The sequence below is a fragment of the Ascaphus truei genome, chromosome 21 (assembly GCF_040206685.1).
Source record: "Ascaphus truei isolate aAscTru1 chromosome 21, aAscTru1.hap1, whole genome shotgun sequence".
Taxonomy (NCBI): domain Eukaryota; kingdom Metazoa; phylum Chordata; class Amphibia; order Anura; family Ascaphidae; genus Ascaphus; species Ascaphus truei.
In genome coordinates, this window is record NC_134503.1 from 18,479,243 (window position 1) to 18,502,521 (window position 23,279).

The window sequence follows — 23,279 nt, forward strand, 5'->3', positions numbered from 1 at the left end:
CAGAAATGAAGGAACTTGTATATTAAAATCACAGTTAGAAAGGCCTTAAATACATGTACAATATTTAACATGCTACAGTAGGAACACAGTTTGAGGCAAAATTCTCAACGTAATGTAAAAACAGTCAAATACTTTCCCCTTTACACAGGAAAAAAAAAAAAAAAAAAAAAAAAGACAAAGAAAATATAATTAGAATATTAAATTGGAGAAACAAACAAAAACATATGCCTCTATTGGGTAGCAAATGTTGCTGAGGGGCGTGTCAAAAATATATATTTCTCTCTATTTATATATTATATACATCTTAACTTAGGCAGTGCATGAACAATTAACCCCTACCTTGTCTGAGCTATTTCATGTTTGGATTGTGTACAATGCAATTGGTGCTTCAGAGTCTGCATCTAATATATTGGCAATAAGGCACGACATTGGTTTCTATGGAAAGGTTTCCATTTTCAGGGGTATAAAAAGGAGGTTTGTATCCCATATACATGAGCGTAAAAGTGCGCTCTAAAGAAGTGCTTTGTTAGTAGATCATTGTAGACCAGGAAATGGGTGGGGACATTACAGATGTGTGTACTTCCAGCCAATCTAGTGATGTTACTTAAAGGCTGCTCAGCTACCTCTAAAATGTATGTGCTGCAAACTGAAGCCTTTTCCTGATATTCTTCATAAGAGATTGCAAATTAGCTTTCAAGTTTTCACAAGGCTATTTCAGAGGAGAAAAAAAAAACAAAAAAACTGATGTATTCTGCAATGTCCCAGGACTGATGTTGACTACAATGGTCTACTGCTTCAAACAGTAAAACCAGTGATGGTTTTTCAGCATCCAAAGTTTTCATTTATTATTTTTTTTAATAATTCTTAGCTCTAATACAAATCCACATTGGCCTACAATGGAATTCCCAAGGTCAGGTGAGAAACATGAGCCATTATAGGCTCATGCCCTTCCTGAAGGTATCCCAACAGACTAAAATGTTTGGACCATGGTGACGTATGTTACATACTATTCTGCTGGTATCACCTGGTCAAACTGATGCCTTCAATGATTAGGCTCAGTATCAATTCAGTGCTGTAACAAATTGCTGTGCAATCACTAATCCACTCCAGTTTAACATCCATCAAGATCAGAGGGCAAGTTAACATTAGACTACATTGTACCTAATATAGGGGGACATCCCTCCACTTTGCCAAGCTTCATTGATCATATGAATCATTCCAGACACTCAACTGGAAGTCCAGTATCTTAAGTCAGTTTAATGAAGGGAACTACTTTGTCCACCACGAAGACAGTTGGTGGGTGACAGACCTACATAAAGTACAAGGCAAACAGCCCAGTTTCTAACTATTTGATTACAAGACGGCATTATTTTGTAAGCATTTATGTGTAATCCACTTCCACTCTGCAATATCTCATCATACATTCAACACAGTACAGGCCTTGGTAATGAAGACATACAAATACATACACAACACGCCATGACGGCTCATATTTCTCAGAGCCTTGACGGAATATCTACAGCGGAGGGAAATAGACTTTGCTTTCTTGCTACTGCTCTGCTATCCATTAGGTGTTAGATTCTAGGACTGCACCCATTGGCCTGATAAATTCCATTGCACAGCTGGAAATACTCCTTTAAAAATTAGAAGTAACTTGGCTTAAGACCAGATCTACAGGGATTGTAAACAAGCGGTGCTGCATAGTACAGAAACTATTTTTTTAAATACTGCAGCAAAGCGGAGCTTGATCACTGCCTCTCTACCATCACTAGACCTGACATGCTCGTTCCCACATTGAGTATTCTGTGTAGGAGCATCAATGGCAATTTGTGGTGAACTCTAGGCCACGCGGGTGTGTGTCTTCCTAAAGGCTTGTCGTTCCAGTCCTATGCCACCACCAATAGCTGGTGCCTGGACCCTATGATGGAAAGTGTTCTAGGGTTGGGGAACCATCTCCCTTGGCCACCGACCCATAAGTCCAATAAAGAAGTCCTTGTGGCTCAGTCTGTGAACTTGTGGATGTCATTGTGTAACCGATAATGAGGGTAAGATAGTTCGCTGTGGTATGGGCAGTTCTGGTGACACCGGCACTTCTCCACCCACATCATGCTCTTTTGGAAGGTGTCTCCATCCTCACAGCGGAAGCGGACGTGCATGGTGCTGGTCTTTGAGGGGGTACAGCAGCGTCCGTCTGTGCAGGAGCCGCAGTAGTGAGGCTTGTAGCGGTGCACGCTGGTGCAGCCTGCGTATGAGAAGTGCACCGCTTGCTTGGCTTTTTTGGTTCTTGTGCACTTCTTCCCAAGCTGAAGAAAAACAAACAGATCAGTTAGTGACTTCATTAACAAACCATGCATTGGGGACAAGAAAATATGGCCATTTACGTTGTACGGTATTGCAGACAATATATTCACTAAAGACACAGCAGAATATAGACAATGAACGGTCGCAAACCGCTTATGGATAAAAAGCCAGACACAAAATTGCACAATCTGTGACCTTTTCTATGTGGAGACTCTTTATTGGCAAGAGGGTTTGAACGTTACATTAATCATTTTTGCTTGCCAAATTCATCACCTTTACCAATTAAATTGTGTTTTGGATGCCAACTTTCCAGACCACTTATGTCAATTATCAAGCATCTCTTGGCAATGAATGTATGTATCCACTTCCATGACTTGTGTATTGCTCCTACTGCCAACACAAGCCTTCCCTTGGCACCAGGTGCGAGCTGCTCCCACACTTTGCGCCCCGAGCCAGCACCTGGCCTGCCCTTGCTATGGTTTAGGTATTTCTATTACTTCTATTGATGTGCTGCCTTCATTGTCCCTCTCGGATGACTACAGTTATTTTAGATTCTTCAGGAATTACAATGCAAAAGTTGCATGTTGAGGTAAAAACAGGGCTGATGCCGATTGAGATATCTCAATTACACAGAGGAAATACCAGTCAACCCCAAACAGATGTCCATGTGTGGTGCTGCCATTGGAGAGAGATTGCATAGGAGGGGTTACATGTTGCCATGCTTACATCTGCTAACCAATATCAACTTGGGAGCCAATGGCAAAGATTCCATTAAAATCGAGTACTTCTTCATTTCACCTATTTACTAGGTGTACTCAACTGCACATACCTACTTTGCCAACTAGGCGCTTTTTCAATAGGAGGACGCTACAGCAAGGCTATACAAATGAATAGATTTATTTATTCTGAAATGAAGAGGTTGTGGCAAGATCTGGTGTTCTTACAAGGTTCTTAGATAATATATATGAGCTATGGTGTGTGTGGAGGGGGAGTGTAGGGGTTTAGTAGTTATTGATAAGTTTTTTTCCCCCATGAATTATTGTATATGGTTTCATGTTCACAAACCAATAAAAAGATAAAAATAAAATGAATAGCAATAAGGATCCAGTCCCCTCCCTAAATGTGAGCTGGACTTGTCGATGGGCCACATTCCTGGTTGTTTAGATATTTGTTGCGGAGGAAGGGGGGGGGGGGGACTTTAAAACCCATTGGAGATCTTTTGACCCCACTATTTACTATTAAACATGAAGACATATTGCAAAAATATACAATACCTTGGGCTTGGTGGGCAAGGGGTCTTTACAGGGCCGGATCTGGCACAGACGGGTTTCCTTCATGAGCTTGCATTGTTGGTTATCATTGGTAATCCTTGTGGAAATTCCCATGCTGCATGATTTAGAGCACGGAGACCATTCGGTTGTCTGGATGGCACATCTGGATCTGCCTGGCTGAGGATGAGGAGCCAGTCCTGCAGCCAAAGAGATGAAGGAAAGAAAATCTATAAATTAGCCATTATCTGGAGTTAAGAAAAAACAAAAACCATTCGGAACAGTTATTTTAGTATTCTTGGGTTCTGAAAACCATTTAATAAGTTCATAATAAAGCATTACTACTATTAAGGACAGACCAAGAGTACAGGTACGTTTTTTGGGGGGGTTGGGGGATAGACTAGAGATTGTAGAGATGCTTTTTATATACAGTATTTGGAGAAAGGTTTACATACAGCGTTCTGGGTATTATGGAGCAGTGGCAATCAGATTTTACATATCCAGTACCGTATTATTGTACCAATACACCCTATCCCCATAACCAGTGATGTGGATATCTGTAGTGAAGAGGGATTTCTGAATTTAGAAGCTCCATATATCCAAAATGGGTAAGGTTTGTGGCTTGTTCATATTTCCCAACTGCACAACAAAGCTTATAAAATATATAGTACTTTGGGCCTCATGCAGAGAGCATCGTTATTTCAAAACTCGCCATTTTTTGTACAATTTCGCGCAGAAAATTGCGAGTTACGAAAAACGCGCCAATTTTTTTTCCCTATGTCTAAAACTCGCCTCGCGGCTGGCGAGAACCTCCATCTTGCCATTTTTAAAACTCTCCGAATGCAGAGAGGTGCGAACGGCATGTAGCGGCTGTTCGCGCCAAGAAAATGGCGCGATTTTCGCATTTTTGCCGCGCCAGGAAAAGATGGCAAGATGGCGCTCGCCGCCTATAGTAAAGGGGAAAAAAAAGGCGCAAATTTTTTTTAACACGTTTCTGAAGCGCGCATCTTTCCCATTTTAACTCGCCACACGCATCCATGTTAAACATAGCAGAATTCGCACTTTTCTGCATATGGAGAATAAAACTCTCCAAAAAAGCTACTTTTTATGAAATTCGCCAATTTGAAAATTCTATGCTCTCTGCATGAGGCCCACTGTCTCAAATTCTGAAGGTTTGCAAAACCAAGCACAACATGGAAATGATTAAATACTTTACAGCCTCTATTTCTGAAGAGACAGAGGGATACATATTTCAAGCTGTACAAAGTCATTATGAACATGCATCTCTCAACCCAAGTCTGTCATAGCATCAATATAATTTGCACATCCACCTTACCCAGACAGGGAGTACACAAAAGGAGGTATGGTGAATAGGGATCGGTGGCAACAACTCTGATAATAGACATGTATCAAATGTAAAAAGGAGGGATAAACACTACAGGAAACCTTTGATGCAAGTCCAAGCACACACTTGGAGAGCAGAGATAAATCTCCAGATGTTTTTATTGCAAGTCATTAAATTTGTTAATAAATACTTTTGTGCAAGAGGAACATAAGTGTTTGCCGTTTGTGACATGACCAACAACCAGGGAAAGAGAAATAAAATGTAATTAGGTACAATCATGTTTTAAAGCATGAATCTATGAACACAATGATCCTTTTACCTAGTGGGGGGAAAAAAACCCACAGATGTAGCAGGCTTCACTGTTCCCTTTTAGTGGGATATGTTTGGATATTCTGCCCTGTCACATGGCAATTCTTGCGATAATCTGCATTATAATGGAATATGTGGTGTTATCTGCAGGAACAATTAAGCCTGCTACATCTGTGCACACACGTAGAAAATGTTAAGAGGGCAAAGTGCTGTACATGAAGCTTTCACTTACCAGGTTCTACTCTGAATCCATTTCTAACCAAACTAATAAGCTCGTTGCTGGACACTGGCTCCACATCGACCTGGTCAGCAATCTCTTCAGATGACTTCAAAGAGTCATCTACGTCTACTGTGGTGGTATCTCCAGAATCCTCAGAGATGTGGTTGCTGCCACACTTCCATTCCTCAAAGCATTGTCCAGGTACTTTCACCAGCCTGGGGTTGGCACAGTCCATACTTGGCAGGGCTATCTCCTGTGGGTACAGGGGCATGCAGCCCACCACTCCATCCATGCACGTGCACTGGTGCTTACAATTACGTTGGAAGTTCTCTCCATTCTGATAGATCTGGCCAAAGATTTCACATGGTCGGCCTTCTGACTTCGCTGTGAAAAGACGATCATTTGTTAATATACTATACCTATAGTAACAAAGTAGGTGCAAACAAGGTATTTAATTCTGTACAGCCAAAGAAACAGAATTTTTTTTTTCATTACAAAGTGCACATAGAGCTGAAAAAAACAAAAAAAAAAAACTTTAAGGAATTTTAGAATCTACTGTAATTGGCTTGCCTAAACAATTCTAAACATGCCAACTGCAAAGATTTGGTAGCTGTAGTTTTTTTGGGAACTGAATTGCTTTGGGGGTCTCTTGATAAAGGTAGTGCTTATCAATCACGTGGTTACTCTTTCCCCACCCTCTTCCTTAGAGAGCCAACAAAGCCAAGGAGAGGGGAAAATATGGGGAAACACAGAAACATACCCCTCCCGGGTCTCAGCTCACCAGGCCTGAAAAACAACTTTAAAATAATGTTATACTTCTAGATGTCAGATGTGGGTAAAGAGACAGCAAACTAGATGTTGCCCATTACCACAGGTCACTGGCATTAGTGTCCTTTGGTCCAAGGCAGGATTAACCCCTGTAGCTACCACTGCAATCGCACCATCTTGCATTTCTGCACAAATTGCAGGCACTTCATACAGAATCATAAAGGTGCAATCCACCCCCCCTCCCCCTCCCCCTCCCTCCCTATGGGTTCCTGGAGATGCCTCCCAGAGGCTGGTGCAGCAGTGAGGGAAGTTAAAAAGGCTTAGAACAAAAAAAAAAAAAAGTTGAACCGAATATGAAAGATTAGGTGGGCTAAGTGGTTCCTGTCTGCATTAATGTCCAGTACACATGAATTGCAGAATTTCATGGCATAGACCAGTGGTGCTCTCAACCCCACCCCCCGGTCAGGTTTTCAGGATATCCCAGTTTTAGCACAGGTCACTCAACCATTGAGCCACTTGTGCTGAAGCTGGGATATCTTGAAAACCTGACTTGTTAGGGGGGGTGGGCAGCTCTTGAGAACTGGAGGTGAGCGCCCCGGTCTATGTTATTCTTTCTTGGTGTATTGCCAAAGGTGTTGAGGATACGTTTCCGCTTCAGAACTAAGGCTGTCTCACATTTTAATCCGGTCTGTAACTGTTACATACGCCTATAACATATAACAGCTCTCGCTGTGCATGGAATGTCTTGTATATAATGTATAACCCGGCTCACTTAATGTAACCATGTATTTGTCATAACTCTGTGCCCAAGTTGATATTGGTTAGCAAATGTAAGCAGGACATACTTGACAACGAGAGGTAACAATGTATTACTTCCTGGTAAAACATTTTTATAAATAAATAAACTAGCCCCACATTTTGTTGTTGCTGTAAAAATGAACCACCAGCCTGATTTTCTAAAATGCTTTGTAACTCAACTCTGATCACTGCAGCTTTAGAATCGCTGCTACATTCATTCCTCAATTAGATATGAGCCCATAACTAGCTCGTAGGAAATAATATCTATTGCCAACAAATAGTTAATTCTCCCCCCCCCTCCCCACCAGAAGGACCATTAAAGCATTATGAATGGGTTTTTAAAAAAAATGCTAGAGAAGGGGTTTAACAGAAGAGCACCCAAGCTGTACATGTTCACTAGGTTTCTAATAAGCATTATGCATTCAAGGTGCAGTTGCTTGTCAGATAACTAGCTAAATGATAGTGAAGTTGTTTACTACAGTGCCAGATATTGTATACAAACATAAACATGCCAAGTCGTCATCTTATTTATAGGTTAAGAATCCAGCAAAGTATTGAAGACACACATGGAACACAAATGCAGCCAGTTTGTTTACTCTCTGTCAAGGTTATCTCCAGACACACTTCTATATACACACACACACGATATGATGGTTCATGCCAGTCTTGCAACACACGCCGATGTCAGAGAGGCAGCCAAATAGCAGCCGTTCCCCCAGTTGCTTATCAATTTCAATTCTTACAAAAAGGAGTTGTGATGGGGCAAGTCTGAATGAGATTACACCCTAATGTGGGTCACCAGCCAGGCAAAAGTAATGAGCTCTGGTACCAGGTAATAGTTGGGTTGGGGGGGGGGGGGAGGAGCACAAAAACAAGAGTATGGCGCACAGCCAAGAGTGGGTCAAAACCCAAAATAAAAAATTACTTTGTGTCCATATTAAGAAAAAAAAAAAAAAAAGGGGAGGTGTAGCAACCCACCTACGCGTTTCGTGCGTGATTACATGAATCCACATCTCTGTGGACTCCTTGATAAAGTGCAATCACGCCCAAAATGCGTAGGTGGGTTGCTACACCTCCGTTTTGTAATATGGACCCAATAAAGTAATTTTTTATTCTTGTTTTTGACCCACTCTTGGCTGTGCGCCATACTCTTGTTTTTGTTTCTCCAAAGCCAATTATTGGCAGCACATCATAAATGTGAGTATATTTATATATGCAGTATATATATATATCTCATATTACAATAGTGGTCCAGGGACTAGCCCAGTCAGGTTTTGAGGGCTGGGTTTATGCCCACTAGCCCATACCCTCAGGCTTACTGTGTCTCTTCATGGACTTTATATATTTCTTGAGATTTTACACTCACTGATTCTTTCTATTTTTTTTAATTTCAAATAGTTTTATTAGTTTTCCGCATAGTATAAATCACAGACCCAACAATACTACCGAACGAACGTTCTTATACATTGAGCAAGAAGAATATCAAAGGAATACTATAGAATAATAATACAGACATTTGTTATGTGCATATATTCTTGTTATGCTTAACTTGCAGATGATTAGACATTAAAGTCACTTCAATACGGTTACTGTTGGAGGCTCAGTTCTACCAGGGTGATTTAAATACTATATTGCAGGGTAATAAATACAAAGAAGAACACAGAGAGATTGAGGACAGCCAAGAAGGAAGTGGTAATATATACCACTAGCCTCATGCCCTGTGAGTTTATGCGTGACAATATATTGAGTAAATTCATACGTTGATCCAGCGCTTGAGCGCCTATACCAGTACAAATCTTTTTTGAATAGTTGGGGGGCGCGGTGTTCCCCTTCATTGGAAGGACACTTCTTCCCCCACTCTTTAAAGAGAGAAAAATCACTGGTGGGGAGGAGGGGGATTTACCAAGCTCTCATCAAGGGGTGGTAAAGATCGATCTGGCGTTGACTGCAATACAAATTAATTGCGATAAAATGTAGTATTGGCCTCTGATACCACTTACCAGAGCTTAGGCAAAGTCCCCCTAATGAACATTATGTCATGCCAGATTTTTAGCTAAAAAAAAAACAGAAGTGAACATAGGAAGGGCGTTGATAAAGGAAATCTGATGGCAACGAGGCGGAATTATTCCCTCTTATGAGACCCAATTGGTAAATAAAAATCGCTGAGTTTTGGGGATTAAGGACACAAAGATGTAGAGGCCCTGGATTAAAAGCAAAGACATTGGCTAGCAAAATAAATTGAAATACTATGACATTTAAGGGAGCCTTTCACCATGAGGTCTGTACAAGTAACAAGGTCATACTACCAAGATTAGGGGGGGGGGGAAAGAGGCATTGAAAAAGTGAAATTTGGTTACCGATGGCAGATACATTTAAGACAAGGCTGGATCTCTTTTAGAAATGAACAATTTATAAAAGGGCAGTCGCACCTGAGAGACGTGAACTAAGGACAGAGTCATGTTTAATAGAGTCGTTAACACTCTAAAAAAAAAAATATATATGTTTTTTTTTGCACTTAATATTTATGGCAAGTAATTAATTTTGACGGTTTACCATATTCGGCCATTGTTTTGAAATGCAAAACTGCACCAGTCCTCAAAGCAGCTTGTAGAGAACATTTAGTGTAATTATTAGTGAAACAGATAAACATAAGTAGCAGGTAGGAGTGAATTCGGCAGAACCAGAGACAAAAAAGGTAAACATTCATTCTCAGTGATGCAAATAAGTAGAATTGTTACTTTAAACCCAGGGGCGCTCAACTCCAGTCCTCAAGCCACCCCAACAGGTCAGGTTTTCAGGATATCCCAGCTTCAGCACAGGTGTCTCAGAGGATCAGTCCAAGAATGGGCCACCTGTGCTGATGCAGGGATAATCTGCAAGGCTGACTTGTTTTGAGGGGGATGGGGGGGGGGCGTTCTTGAGGATTGGAGTGGAGCAGAACATTCATCCACAGAGCAAACACCGGCTGATTTGTCATTTCATTCTCTTGTTCATCATACTGTATTTGGCAAATAATGTGTATGTCTTGTTTAATTTCCTTTTGATCAATAGAAAAAAAAAATGACTTACAGTATTTATCTTGTGCAGTTAGATTTTATCATAAAGCTCAACTAACTCAAATTCAATATAAACTACGTGACTGCATCTGTGGATTTACAGTTTCCCTCTCTTTTTGATGACATCATAACAGTTTGCCAACCTGTGTCACCATAGAACTCCGATCCAGTCCTTGTCTTGTAGCTCTAAACATAAAAGCTTTTTGGTACAGAACAGTGTTGCATTTATCACTTGAAGAAGTGGCTTCATAGTCTATTGAATAGGGGCCCTTGTATACAGGGTTATTTAAACGGAGCGCTCTTCAAATGAATGGATCTTGGAGCTTCTCCAACACGAGAAACCGCATCAAGGCGTATCGAGTCAGGGCTCAGGACTAGAGTTTCATCATGACACGAACATAGGTTGGCAACAATAGCAACATAGTAACCGAGGTTCAAAGTTGCCCTCAAGGGGATAAACTAGCGCTCACCTCGACAGATTCCCATGGTAGAGCTGGAATCAGCTCCAAAGTCACAGTGTAAGCCCTTGATGTGATCACACGGATGGTTTGGTCCACAATCCTGATTATACTGGCGGGCACAGACTTTGCAGCACCTGCAGGAATCCGTCACCAGGCTGATGCCGGGAGGGCACGATGGGGGCTCCTTCGGGCATAGACAATTCTTGGGGCAGGCTGACTCCACCTACAGATTAAGAAAGTAAATTATATTTCAGATTCTCATTACAAAACACCAGTATTAAAATGGAAGGCTCAAGGGGCCAGGGGCCCAGAGACATTGCGGTTGTCAGTGTACGCATTCTATTTGTGTATACTAATAAAGTGACTTTAAATGCTTGAAACGGGCATTGGCAGAGCATACTTGGAGTACGTCATTTTCGTTTTGCTCTACGAGTGCCAGTCTACTAAATATCTGACAATTTTACGGAGTACCTGAGATGAGGGGAGTTACTGGACTATAGCACCAACAGTATACAAAAAAGCAGAATGTCAAAGGGCGAGTGCCAGACCTTTAATACTTTATAATACACACCAAAGTGTAGCTCTGCCATAGACCAATCAAAATAATCCATTCAGCACAGGTAACAGGACCAGTTTCATATTAGAGGTGGGTCATACATGAAACTTGGGTTGGCGGTTATGGATAAACAGACTGTCCCCTTTAGTAGTTACAACAGTTCCTTAAAAGTTTTTAATTTGATGGTGGTTCTAGATTTAGCCAAAAATTTAAATCCATTTACTATATTGTGTTCCCTGATGCTGGTCCTGTGCAGTGATTAAGACATTGGCTGTAACGAGTCTCATTAAAGGGTTCCAAGAAAGGCAATAATGGGCTTTTAAATGGATCTCATACCAGCAGTGTGTTGATCGCCCTTCAGAGTTCAGAATAACGTAAATATTACAGGTTAAGAATATCAGGATTGTTTAAAAAAAAAAAAAAAAAAAAAAAAAAAAGTAGTATTTGTTTAGCGGGTGAGATTCTAACATTATGTATGGGAGTTAAACTCCTACAGACTTCTGGATTTTCAAGGCATTGTGCAGGGCAGGAACCCACATTACTGATCCTGAGAGCCCAACTCAAATTTGCATGGACCCTACCTATGGCATATAATTAATACCAATTGTGGGGTTCATCCCAGGATCATTCTTGAGAGGCTCACTCCAGATGTCCAGAAATCATACAACATCTTTCCTCAAGTTTCTAAACACTGTTCCAATAGATCTGGAAACTTGGGGTCGCTAATGGAGTACGTGCCAAAGCTTAAATATGGGTTTTCACACGATCACTACGGGGTATACCACCCTTCGACCTAAATAGCCACATTTTGCAAGATCATTGACAAATATGATAGAATATACAAAAACACAAGAACAAAAAACCTAAAATATAAAATTCATACACCCTAGAGATATATATGAGAAACTGTACATAATACCGCACTCCTCCCTATAGAAGTTTGCTGCAGGTAAAAAGATAGGCCTTGCATATAGAAACACACACACACACACACACACACACACACACACACGTAAAAAAAAAGTGTGAAAGCCCTGAAGGGGTTAAATAAAGCATGAGCTTATGTGAGTAGTGCAATTAAAATCTGGCTAAAGCCAGTATCATAGTTACCTTACTATAAAGGTAAATTGGGTGAATATAATAAAACTTACACATATTTCTCTGTCAGACTTTAACATACAATAATGCGATTAATATTTAAGACTCCCCGCAAAAAGTATAACCTCAATATAGAAACCAAGCAGGTAGTAGAGCATCTTTAACTCCTTCACTGCCAGAAGGATAAGCCGGAAAGTGTGCGTTTCAAGAGTTGGTACAGAAAGCTGCTGGTTTGGATAACTATAACTTTTCACCTGCTTAGCCTCAGTTACAACCATTTCCTCAACGCACAGCCAGGGGCCGACAAAAACAATGGTCACGTGACCCGATGACTCACAGCAGCTCCGCCTAAGACTTGGCACCACAGCCGGGGTTTGGACAGGGCAATAACTGTGGCTCAGGGATTAACAGAGGCCCGTTTCATGGTGTGTGTTGTGATAACCAGTTCACACTTGGAAAGGGTAGGAAGGGGGGGGGCGGGGGTGGAGGAAGGAGGAGAAACGTTTGAGTTCTGGAATTGCACTGATCTCCGTTCATTAAAAATAGCATCCTAAGTGGTTTGGAGCAAATGCCAGGGCTATAAATACTAATACTATTAACAGACGCAATAAAAAAAGGCATAAATAGGTTTTAAACCACATTTTCCATTTAGGGTTCATGTTGGAGGGGGAGAAGAAAAAAAAAAAAAAAAAAGAAGTGTTTTGACCAACTACAGTTATTTTGCATCTTGGAGCCTTTACCTCCTGAGGCGCTTCTGTTTTTGGATTCGCCCGTATCTCATTTAAGTACTTTACCGCCAGAAAGCAATTAAATGCGGCAGACACTTTTTTGGCAATCCCTCCCACCCCCTAAATAACAGACAATGTCTAATCAGAGTACGCAGTATTTCTATATCCTTACTGCACGCACACGGTTATGTTTTCTCAAAGGAAACCCAAAAACAGTGTTCTGCCAAGTCCACCATGTTGAATTTGACCCGCTGGTAGCAAAGGAATTAAGTATAAAACCAAAATGACATGTAACGCCACCATTTGGGGAGCCACTGAAAGCTTATTTGCCACGAATAACTCCATCTTGTTTACCAATAATTCCATCCCCACCAGTCTTGTAAACATCCACCCAAACTCTATTTACGGTGTCCTCCAGCACGTCCGGTTTTAATTTTATTAGTGGTCGTGGTTTTGTTAGTCCAGGCTGGCAGGCAATGCCATGGAACATAGCCGATTAACACCTTTTCTTTCTACAAAGTGGAACCAAACATATACCTTTCTACAGTATATGGTTCGCAATGGTAACCCTGGTCACATGAAAGCTACCAAATGTACCACTTAACCCAGGCCAGCTCCAGTTGGCACAGGTCCAAGGACCACCCGACGCATCTAATCTGACCATTTTCCCATTTGCTGTAAAACCTCAGCCCCTATTTGATCCTTGACTTTTCATTTTAAGGATCGTTTAATTCCAAGCATTTTTTGAATTACCTTACTGTCTTAGTCTCTACCCCCAGTGTTTTTCAACCAGGGTTCTCAAGACCCCTTGGGTTTCGCGGGCATCCCTAAAGGGTTCCCTGCAATTTGAAAATTGTACCAAATACAGAATAATTTTACAATGCATCTGATCTCAGACACACTATTAGAGAGGGTTGGGGTTACTTACAATGCATCTGATCTCAGACGCGCCATAGGGGGGGTTGGGGTTCCTTAAGCACAAAAAAAAAAAGTTGGAAACACTGCTCTACCCATGGTGTTGGGTGGCTATTTCACTAATCCAGCACCCATACAGAAGTACTCTCATTTCAACTCAGTGTACCACCCTCCAGTTTCAGAACATGGCCTCTTTTCTAAAACATCTCTTCCAGGGAAATCCGCTTCCCTCCCGTACCTTGTTGAAATCCTCCATGTGTGAATGTTTTTATTATATACCCCTTTCACCCATCTTATACTTGAAATGTTTTGGTCAACATGTAGAATTCAAGATGGCAGAAAATCTTCAGAACTGGGTTCTTGTTTATGTACACCCCATATGACGTTTAGGGCAGCCCTCATTTTACCATGTCATGTAAACCAGTCCTGATTGAACCGTTCAGTAATTTGGTATTTTAGCTGCCCTCTTGGATACTCCAGCTCTCCCAGAAGATGGACTTTAGAACCAGGGGTCATACATACCATAAACACAGAGGTGTATACAATTAGAGAAGCAGTGCATGCACGATAAGGATTGCACACTCTCCCCATTATATATTGAAGAAGCCTTTACCTAAAGAAAAATGACCTGTCCTGGAAGTGATCTCAGTGCAATGCCCTTCAGAAGCAGATTACCAATCTTATTTTTATTCCTAGTTGTTGGATTTGATCCTCAACAAAAAAAAGGCCTAAAAAGCCTGCAGTAGAGTATTCACATTGAAACTTCTGCAGCTTATTCTCACTGGCTCTATCTCACCAGGTAGCATAGGGTGTCTTTAAAGTCTGGATGAGTCTCTTCCCCCCCCCCCCTAAATAGTCTTATCCACATCTTCTTTGACATCCAGTGATGTCAACAAGTGGGAAACGCCAAGATACCATGTTAACTTCTGTTTTAGAATAAAAAAATCTAATAAATATTGGGGGAAGGAAAAAACAGAGGGCAAAAACAGACATGTACATAGTGTTAAGAAATATTAAAGAAAAGAAAAACAAACCTGTAGGGGAACTACACCTGTAAAAAAGGTGGCCTCTTGGATTTCTGGGGGAATTAAAATGGCTGCAACCAACTTTCTTTTCTAGCCAGCCAATTACTGCCAGTGCTGTGTGTAGCAAATGAAATGTTCCAGAGTTACACCAAATCGCAGCCACACGTCTTTATGCCACGGACATTCAGTATATATCAACATCCAGATTGTTCCCAAACAAGAGACGAGGGCGAGCATGGTTTGAAATAACCCTGGTTAATAAACAAAAATAAAAGGAGGCATTGCTTCTTTAAAAGGATATTCTATGCAAATAGGCCGACAGATACACCTCATCTAATATGGGCATTGAAGAAATCCTCCCCAACTCCTCCTACAAATAGACTGATGCACTAAAACCGTCACTCAATATAATGTTATATAAGTGGAGTAACAATTTAAGTACGAATCAACTTACTTTCACTGTAGGGAATGTATGTTGATGTCTGTGCAGTTACCCCAATTCTAACTAGATTGTACAAGGGGTTAAGTTTATATAAGATTTGCTTATCTTGGCAGGGTGACATGACAAGCAGCGGAGGGGTTATTAAGATGGAATTAGAGAGTTACTGGAGCAGTCTTTGAAAACGATCGTGTGACAGGAAAATGAAAATAAACAGAAAAGGCTTTTTTTTTTTTTAAATTTATCAACAGTAGGATAAATTATGCTCTTTGTACATTACTATTCATCTCTGCTGGTATTTCCAGATAACCACCCACATCGCAAAGCTCCCACTGCTACAACACCAGAGATCTTAGCAAAGATTGCACTCCGAAAACATTACAGTAACTCTGGCTAAATTCTGCCCCCCTGCATCATCTATGTTATGCTTCTCTCTTTCTTGGATGAATTTCTGGTTAACCTTCATATTTTGCTCCTACTTTTTTCCTAGATTTACTTTTTGGGGGGAAAGAGAAGAAAACGCATAATTTGGGCACAAAACAGTGATGAAAGCAAACAGCAAAGTCCGACATTTCAGATGGATACAACAGTATACGTGTATATGCGAGGCTGTATATGCAAGGGTGAGCGTACAAATGTGTTTATCACGGTGTTCGGGTGACCAGGTTCTCACACACACACACACACACACACACACACACACACTATAAAATGGTATGTGTGGAATAGCGTTCCCAAGTATGCTATATTTTTTTATTTATTTTAACTTCCTAAGAAACTCGTCAGTGTAGCAAAATGACCGTTTGATATAAACCAATCGTTTGCAGTTTACCAATATATTTTAAATGCTTACTCATTAATATGATCGATCACATGCAGTTTCTAGTTCTACGGTCAAGAGTTTTAAGAGTCCAAAATCAGGGAAAAGCTAAAACCCCCCCATAACATTTGAATGTCCAGTCCTCAAAGGTCAGGTTTTCAGGATATCCCTGTTTCAGCACAGGTGGCCAAGTCAATGACTGAGCCACCTGTGCTGAAGTAGGGATATTCTGAAAACCTGACCTGTTCATGGCCTTTGAGGACTGGGAGTTGTCCACTCCTGGTCTATATTATCTGATCTTGGGGGGCGGGTGGGATTCTTTGGAGTCAACCTACAGGTCAGGAGATGGACACAACATGGCCGCCAGCATCAGCCATACATTCGTATCCAATAGAAAGCCGGAAGATGATGTTGCGACCAACTAGTGGTAACCCTGATGCCATATTTCAAATTATATATTTTTGTTGACAAACATTTTTATTGGTTTTCCAGGAGGAGTACAACATTAGTTCAATATCATTTTCGCAAGTCATATGCACCCGGTAAAAAATGCACAAAACAAGAGAGTCATTACGAGCCTAACGGGTAGACTGCGTCGGGCATACAGATAGAGGTACTCCTCAACTTCTTGGAGTAGGTAGAAAAGGCAAAAAAAAAAAAAAGGGAGTAAAGAGATATAGGAGGGGTAGGAAGGGGAGGAGAGGGTGGGACAGGGAAATAGTGTCGTCCCCCCTCGCAAACCCCCCCCAGTCATGGGGGGGCAGTGCAGTGTATTTGCAACTCAAGCGAGAGAACCAACCGGCTTCCTCCCGGCCAATTGTTCTGCTATTTTAATTGTAGGGCCACAGGTCCCAGACCCTGTTGAATTGGTCCACTTTCTGGTTCAGGAGAGCTGATGCTCCATTAATTTGACCTTGTTCGTTCAAATTATATTTAGAATAGACCGAACACCAGCCCAAAAAACGTACGGTACAAATATCTTGGCAACCAGGGTGTCAAAGAAGCAGTGCGTGCCACCGATTTTCGTATTCGAGATGTATTTTCAGTTTTGCTAAACATTTGAAGGCAGTAATTCCTGCCTATGTGAGAATGTCCTGCACTTAATTTTTTTTAATGTGTTGTGATTGATCTAATCATTAGATGTGTCACTGGGTTTTTTTGTTTGCCTTTCCTCTGGATCAATATACTGCAACTACAAATACTTTATCCTATATTTGTCGTCTAAATTTAGCATAGGATGAACGTATGTCTTTTTTTCAACCTCATCTATGATGTAACAATGTGCTAAATAATAAACCATACTGAGCTTCTTGGGTTACCATGGGAACGGTTATACGCTCTAGGGAGTGCTCCACTTTAACCTCCCGGACACAATATTTCAAAACACATCTGCACTGAGCAGCAGATTTTAAAATCTATTGGGAATGGGAAAACGACATCTCCTGAAGTAAAAATAATAAAAATGTAGTAAAAATAATAAAAATGTAAAAGAAAAAATGTCAATTACTGGGATTGATACGTTAAAGCCAACGTACTCATCCTACACTTTTGATACATAGCCTTATTTCACCATGAAAACGGCAACAAAATGTTACTTAATTGGGGTTATATGGAGATAGTAACATCTAAATGGCTTGTACTGTACATTAAACGCATCTCTCCACAAACAAGCTCTTCCAGTTATCTACAAGAGATTCCCCAAACTTCTACATGGGGAGCAGTAAACTCTATATTCACAAGGGAAATGACCTATAGGGACAAACCGCTTGATAAATGGTACCTTTTTTTAGATGGAATGTTCTGCAAAAGAGACCACCCAGCATCAAAGAACTCCATCATATGAAATAGTAGTAGATACAGATGTGCAAAATATTTACACATATTAGCAAATGTGGCAATTTATGTACATCGAAGACTCACAGAAGTGTCACGAATGGAAAAACGAAAATCCAAATCTGCATATTTCTGGAAACATTTGCAAACTTAAACAGGACAACTTTGCATAGTGCAATATACTGTACGGAGCAGAATTAATACTCCCAGCATCCATTGCGGCTGGATACTTGTAGGGACAGGTGCTCATCTATGGACCATTTTTTGGACTCCCGAGCACAACGTTTACTTGGATTCGCTCTACCCATTCGATGCTCTATACAGTAATGACATTGCATATTAAATCAAATTTTTTTTTTTTTTACGCTAAAACAGGGAAACTAGAGGGTTAATATACTGGGGGAGTGGAGAGGGGGGGAAGAGGAGAAGAAGAAGAAAAAAAAAAAACCATCCTCAAGGATGTTTTGATTCACGTCTCCATTTTTGTGATCACAGATGTTTCTCAAATTTGGTGCAGGCTCAACACAAGTTTAATCACTTTACAATGACAATATACAGGTGCAGAATCTACTACATATTATAAGATCAGATAACTTCTCTAACTTCTCATACAGTATGAGCACTCCCTAAATCGGAAGCTGGTGGTAAATATGAAGCAAGGTACCCCGATATATTGATGACAGACGAAGTGACAGTTTTGCTCCTCAACTCTCTTGACACACAGGCCCAGAAATACATGGTGCCAGCACAGATTAGCACACCCGATCCAGTGTCAACTCTCATTTAAATGAATGGGAGGATACCGGTGCATAATGAATTTGGGCCGCAAAGGGTCCTTGCCAAGGCTTCTCCGTGGTGCGGATGCAGAACTACAGTTGACTTGCTCACGCTGTAAGGCCCTTGTGCGTGGGGGTAAACCAATTGCTCTCTCAGCCTCGCTGGCAGCAACATTTTTAGCCCGCTCTGAGATTGAATATGCTGCACTATATAATGAGTAACTTAACACTTCCAGAATTTCTGTCCTGGGCCAGAACCACAGGAGCCTGGGGGTTCCCGGACCGCAAAGCCGTTCCAAGGGAAGCTTCAGGTAAGATTACAGATCTTTAAAATTCTCTATACGGCACTAGTAATCAGAATAGAAGCCCAGGCCACGAAGAGCTTCCAAAAAAAATGGGAGGCTAAGAGAAAACAGTGGAAGAGTGCATTGGTTAAAATATGTACAAGTAGTGTGTGCGACACACACACACACACACACACACACACACCCATCAGTAAAGTCAGACCAATTTATAGTTGATCTTCCAAGAAAATCAAAAATGTTTAGTTTGTTTGTGGCATTCAGTTATACAGTATGATTTACTTATGAAAGCAGATTTAAAAAGAATAAAAATAAAACCACACACAATATCTTCATCGTCAGCTTCTCCCAAGAAACTTTAGGGATCACCCAGCCTATCCTCATAAGAACCGGAGAGGCACTTCCTGAGACGGTGTCAGACTGGAGAAGTAGCGACGCTGCCAGGCATTACGCGAGCCCTGTCCCTGGGCAACGTCATTGGCCACACATAATTAGGAGGCGGCAAGTCGGCAGGCCAATGACCATAACCGGCAGATTTCTAGCTCATGCCCTGGAACCTCTACACCGCACATCCTCCAGGCGAAGCTGAACCACCTTGAGATAGCACCCTGCCGGTGGCAGCAAAAATGGTGACTTCGACATTTCCAGTGTAAGAAGTACTTAACATACAAATAGTGAGTCCCTGTCAAGGAGAACAAAAAGAGTGCAAGGTCCATTAGTCCCACCCCCCTTTTTTTCTTAGTCACTTCTATCGGGAATGTGCCCTCTGAAGCCCGGGATGCATTTTCCTGTCTGAAATCCATAGGAGAGAGGGGGGCGGGGGGGCGGGGGGGCGTCGCATCATTTGACATTCCAAGAAATGTGATATTTGCCATGTAAGAGGAGCACCTAATGGGTCTGTCAAAAAAGAAACACTGTTCTGCAGCCCATGAGCCTGAAACCGAAACACTCACAGGAGGCTCGCTGTTTACAAACTTTAAATCCCACTTAAAAAAAAAAAAAAAAAAATTTAAATAACACACTTGGAGTTGCAATAGAGAGAAAGCACATAGCGTTCTGCCATGTAGCATCTTCTATCATTTGAGCTTATTCCATTTGTTACATTTTTAGCTTGGAACCCATTGTAGCATAATAACACATGTAGGAAAAAAACAGAACAGGCACTCCAAACCGATTGTGAAATGTATTCCACGTTTAGGCTCCCAACGGTGCATTAATCAAGGCTCTGTTGGGAGCCAAAAACGTAGAGAGCATAACCGTCGACACGTAGAGTGCCTGACCCGTTTTTCCTTTATCTGTGTTCTTCTCTGGACAGTATGCACCCTGGATAATCTACAGCTGCAGTTACGCGAGTGCCTCATCTCTGGACATTCATACATCGGGCTTTGACTAGGATTTTGTCAAATAAAAATTATGGATATTTCTTCAAAAACCATCAGCACACGTGTTTCACTGGCTCCTCTGGCAAAGAAGGTGTTAAAGTCCTATATACACAATCCTACCCAATAACATTGACAGTCAACACTACACTTCATCTTTTCCTAGACACCCCATCATCGCAGAAACCAGAACACAGAGAATCAACATCTCACAGACCAACCCCAAAACGTGCCCGAATCACTCAGTGAAGGTGCTGGCCATGGATGGGAAACGATGGATGTGTAACCAAGCCCACAATGGAACGCCCACTAAAGTCAATCAGCCACGGCTTTGTGAGGAAGCACTCACGTTTTCCGGAAGCATAAAGGCCCATATTTACCAAGCAGTGCTACTCCGCAAGACATTCTAATGAATGGGCCAGAGGAAGGTGACTTTCCACGCCAGGAAGTGCCATATGCAATAGCACCGCTTAATAGAAATGGTCCAAAACATATAGAACAAAATATTTACCGTTTCCCACTTGTTATCAACTATGGCATTTTAGCACAGTACCACTTATTTAATGCACTAGCCCATTTCCCCCCCAACTCACTCCTGGATGCTCAGTTTTTGTCCTCTCCCTGCCATTAACCCCCCCATTGTCTCTGCCTCATTAAACAGCTTACATTATATACTATTGGACAATCAGGAATCCCTGTTCTAGAGTAGGAATTTGTCAGGGGATTCTGACCCCCCCACTCCCTTTATTTGTATGCTGCGCCCCTCAATCGTTCACGGACAGGTGAATGACTGCAAAGAAACAGATACAGTGCCTATTGTAAGGAGCAGTCCATCAAAAACATTTACAAAACCCCCGTTACTGCCATAGGGGCCAACAACACATTGCATTAAAGACTGTATTCAACCAAAAATAAAACACATTTACTGTATATATGAAATCAATGCTGCAGTCCTAAGGGACCTCCAGCATTGTGTCTTTATAAGCCTCTTTAGAGACACTAATGAAGACAAACTTTACATGGTAGCAGTTCAGCGTCTGGTGTGCCAGACAATTTAACTATGCAAGAATAAAGCAATACGTTACATTAGTGCCCTTACAACTCTTACTATAAATTGATCTTTAACCATCACACTGAATGATACAATGGTTAATATACCTCTCTGTTTCCAAATCTAGTGAGGCATTTGCTTATGGTGAACATTTACTACTGATGCAAATCAGGACACAGCAAATGCAAGAATGTGTGGCATAGAAGAGGCACTTCAGTGGTTCTGTTATCATTTGGTAATATCAAGCAAGGGACAACCTTATTAGAGTAGTGGCATTTGCATGTGACCGAGCAAGTCACCTCAGCTGTCTTTGCATTAGGTCAAAACGAAAAAAAAAAATTAGATTGCAAGCTTTTTAGGACAGGGACATTTTATACCTGCAAACATGTATATACCATGCATACACACACATATACATACATATACATATACACATATATATATACATATACACACACACAGCCTTTTGATTTAGATACCAAAATTAGATTGTAAGCTCATTGGGGCACAAGATGATTGTACCTATAAAGCATGTGTACACAACCTGATGTTATGAAGCCTATTTTTAACAGCTTTGGTAAATTGAAAATCAAATGTGCAGTGGAATAAAACCAAGCAATACACCACCAGCGTTATAATGAGAAACAATGTGTGGGGCAATTCAGTCTGCTCCATTCCCGGTAGCAGCCTCTACCCCCAGCCACATCGCAGTGCACCAGTGATAACCCAATGTCAGTTCACTAATTACATACTTTGACGAAGGACGGAGGGGAGGGGAGGGGATGGAATATTCTCTCCCATAAATAGATCAAGAGAATAACTCACCAACTTCCCAGAGCAGCCAATGATCCCCAGAGCAGCCAGCAACAGGTGTAACTTCACTGCTACCATTCTCCTGGTCCACAAGCGTTACTACTCAACAGCAAACCAGGCGCAACAAACTCACTTCTGGAGGATTGCGATCAGATACTTGGATACTAGATACTAGTGTAGCAGGGTTATCAGGAGCACAGCGCTGTGCAGACTGGCAGTTCCCCTTCTATTTTGCACACACTTTCTTCCAAGTGTATAGGTCCTAGGACAAATGATCCTCTGTCAGTCGGAGGGGAGGGGTGGCTGGGATCGAGCCGGTGTCTTTAGCCGGGGGAGCTTCAGATCACCAGCGAGTCTAAGAGCTGTTTCATTGAGAAACTCAGCTCGAGTCCCCTCTATTTAAAGGGCATCTCGCAGCCACGCCCCCTCCGTGGCTGCCCTGACGTCACTGATTCCTGGCACCAGCTGAGAGAAAGCCTGCAGGCGCCTGGCTCTCACTCTCAGCTCTACCCCCTACAGACTTCCATAGGCAGTACATACAAACACATGGCATTCTAGCAATCCCGCAGACATAGGGATATATACTGCAAATAAATACCCATGCACATGTAAACACAGAGGCAGCCAGGCACATAAACATATGTAAAGCATTCCTAAACATGTACTCATACACTGATGCACTTGCACATATGTTCAGCACACTTATTGCCAGCTTGATGCTTTTGTGATCAGAAATGAGTTATGTAAATATTATTAGAAGATTTACATGAGTTTTTTTTTTTTTTTTTAAATAAAGATCTCATTTTCTATTACAAGATGCAAGCAACGCAGTGGTCCTATAACAGAAATGAAACCCCAACAATTATGTAGAGGTATCTGTACCATGTTAGCCGAGCTTATTAATCAAAAACGAATAGATGATACCGTTCTGTGGCTAACTAAATGCTTTTAAAACCTCTCTTGCTTTATCCATTGTATTATCACCGAGCACACAGCACTTCCACATTTCTGGGAAATA

General features: G+C 41.4%; 1 protein-coding gene across 1 annotated transcript; it reads right to left on the bottom strand.

Moving 5' to 3' along the window:
- Positions 1-6: 6 nt before the first annotated feature.
- LOC142472275 (CCN family member 1-like) lies at positions 7-22,638 on the bottom strand. Its single transcript, XM_075579241.1, has 5 exons — positions 22,274-22,638; positions 10,536-10,749; positions 5,456-5,827; positions 3,576-3,769; positions 7-2,303 (listed from the first exon to the last, which is right to left on the bottom strand). The coding sequence occupies exons 1-5, from the start codon at positions 22,337-22,339 to the stop codon at positions 2,001-2,003; spliced, it is 1,149 nt and encodes a 382-aa protein (XP_075435356.1). The 5' UTR covers positions 22,340-22,638; the 3' UTR covers positions 7-2,000.
- Between the last annotated feature and the right edge of the window lie 641 nt (positions 22,639-23,279).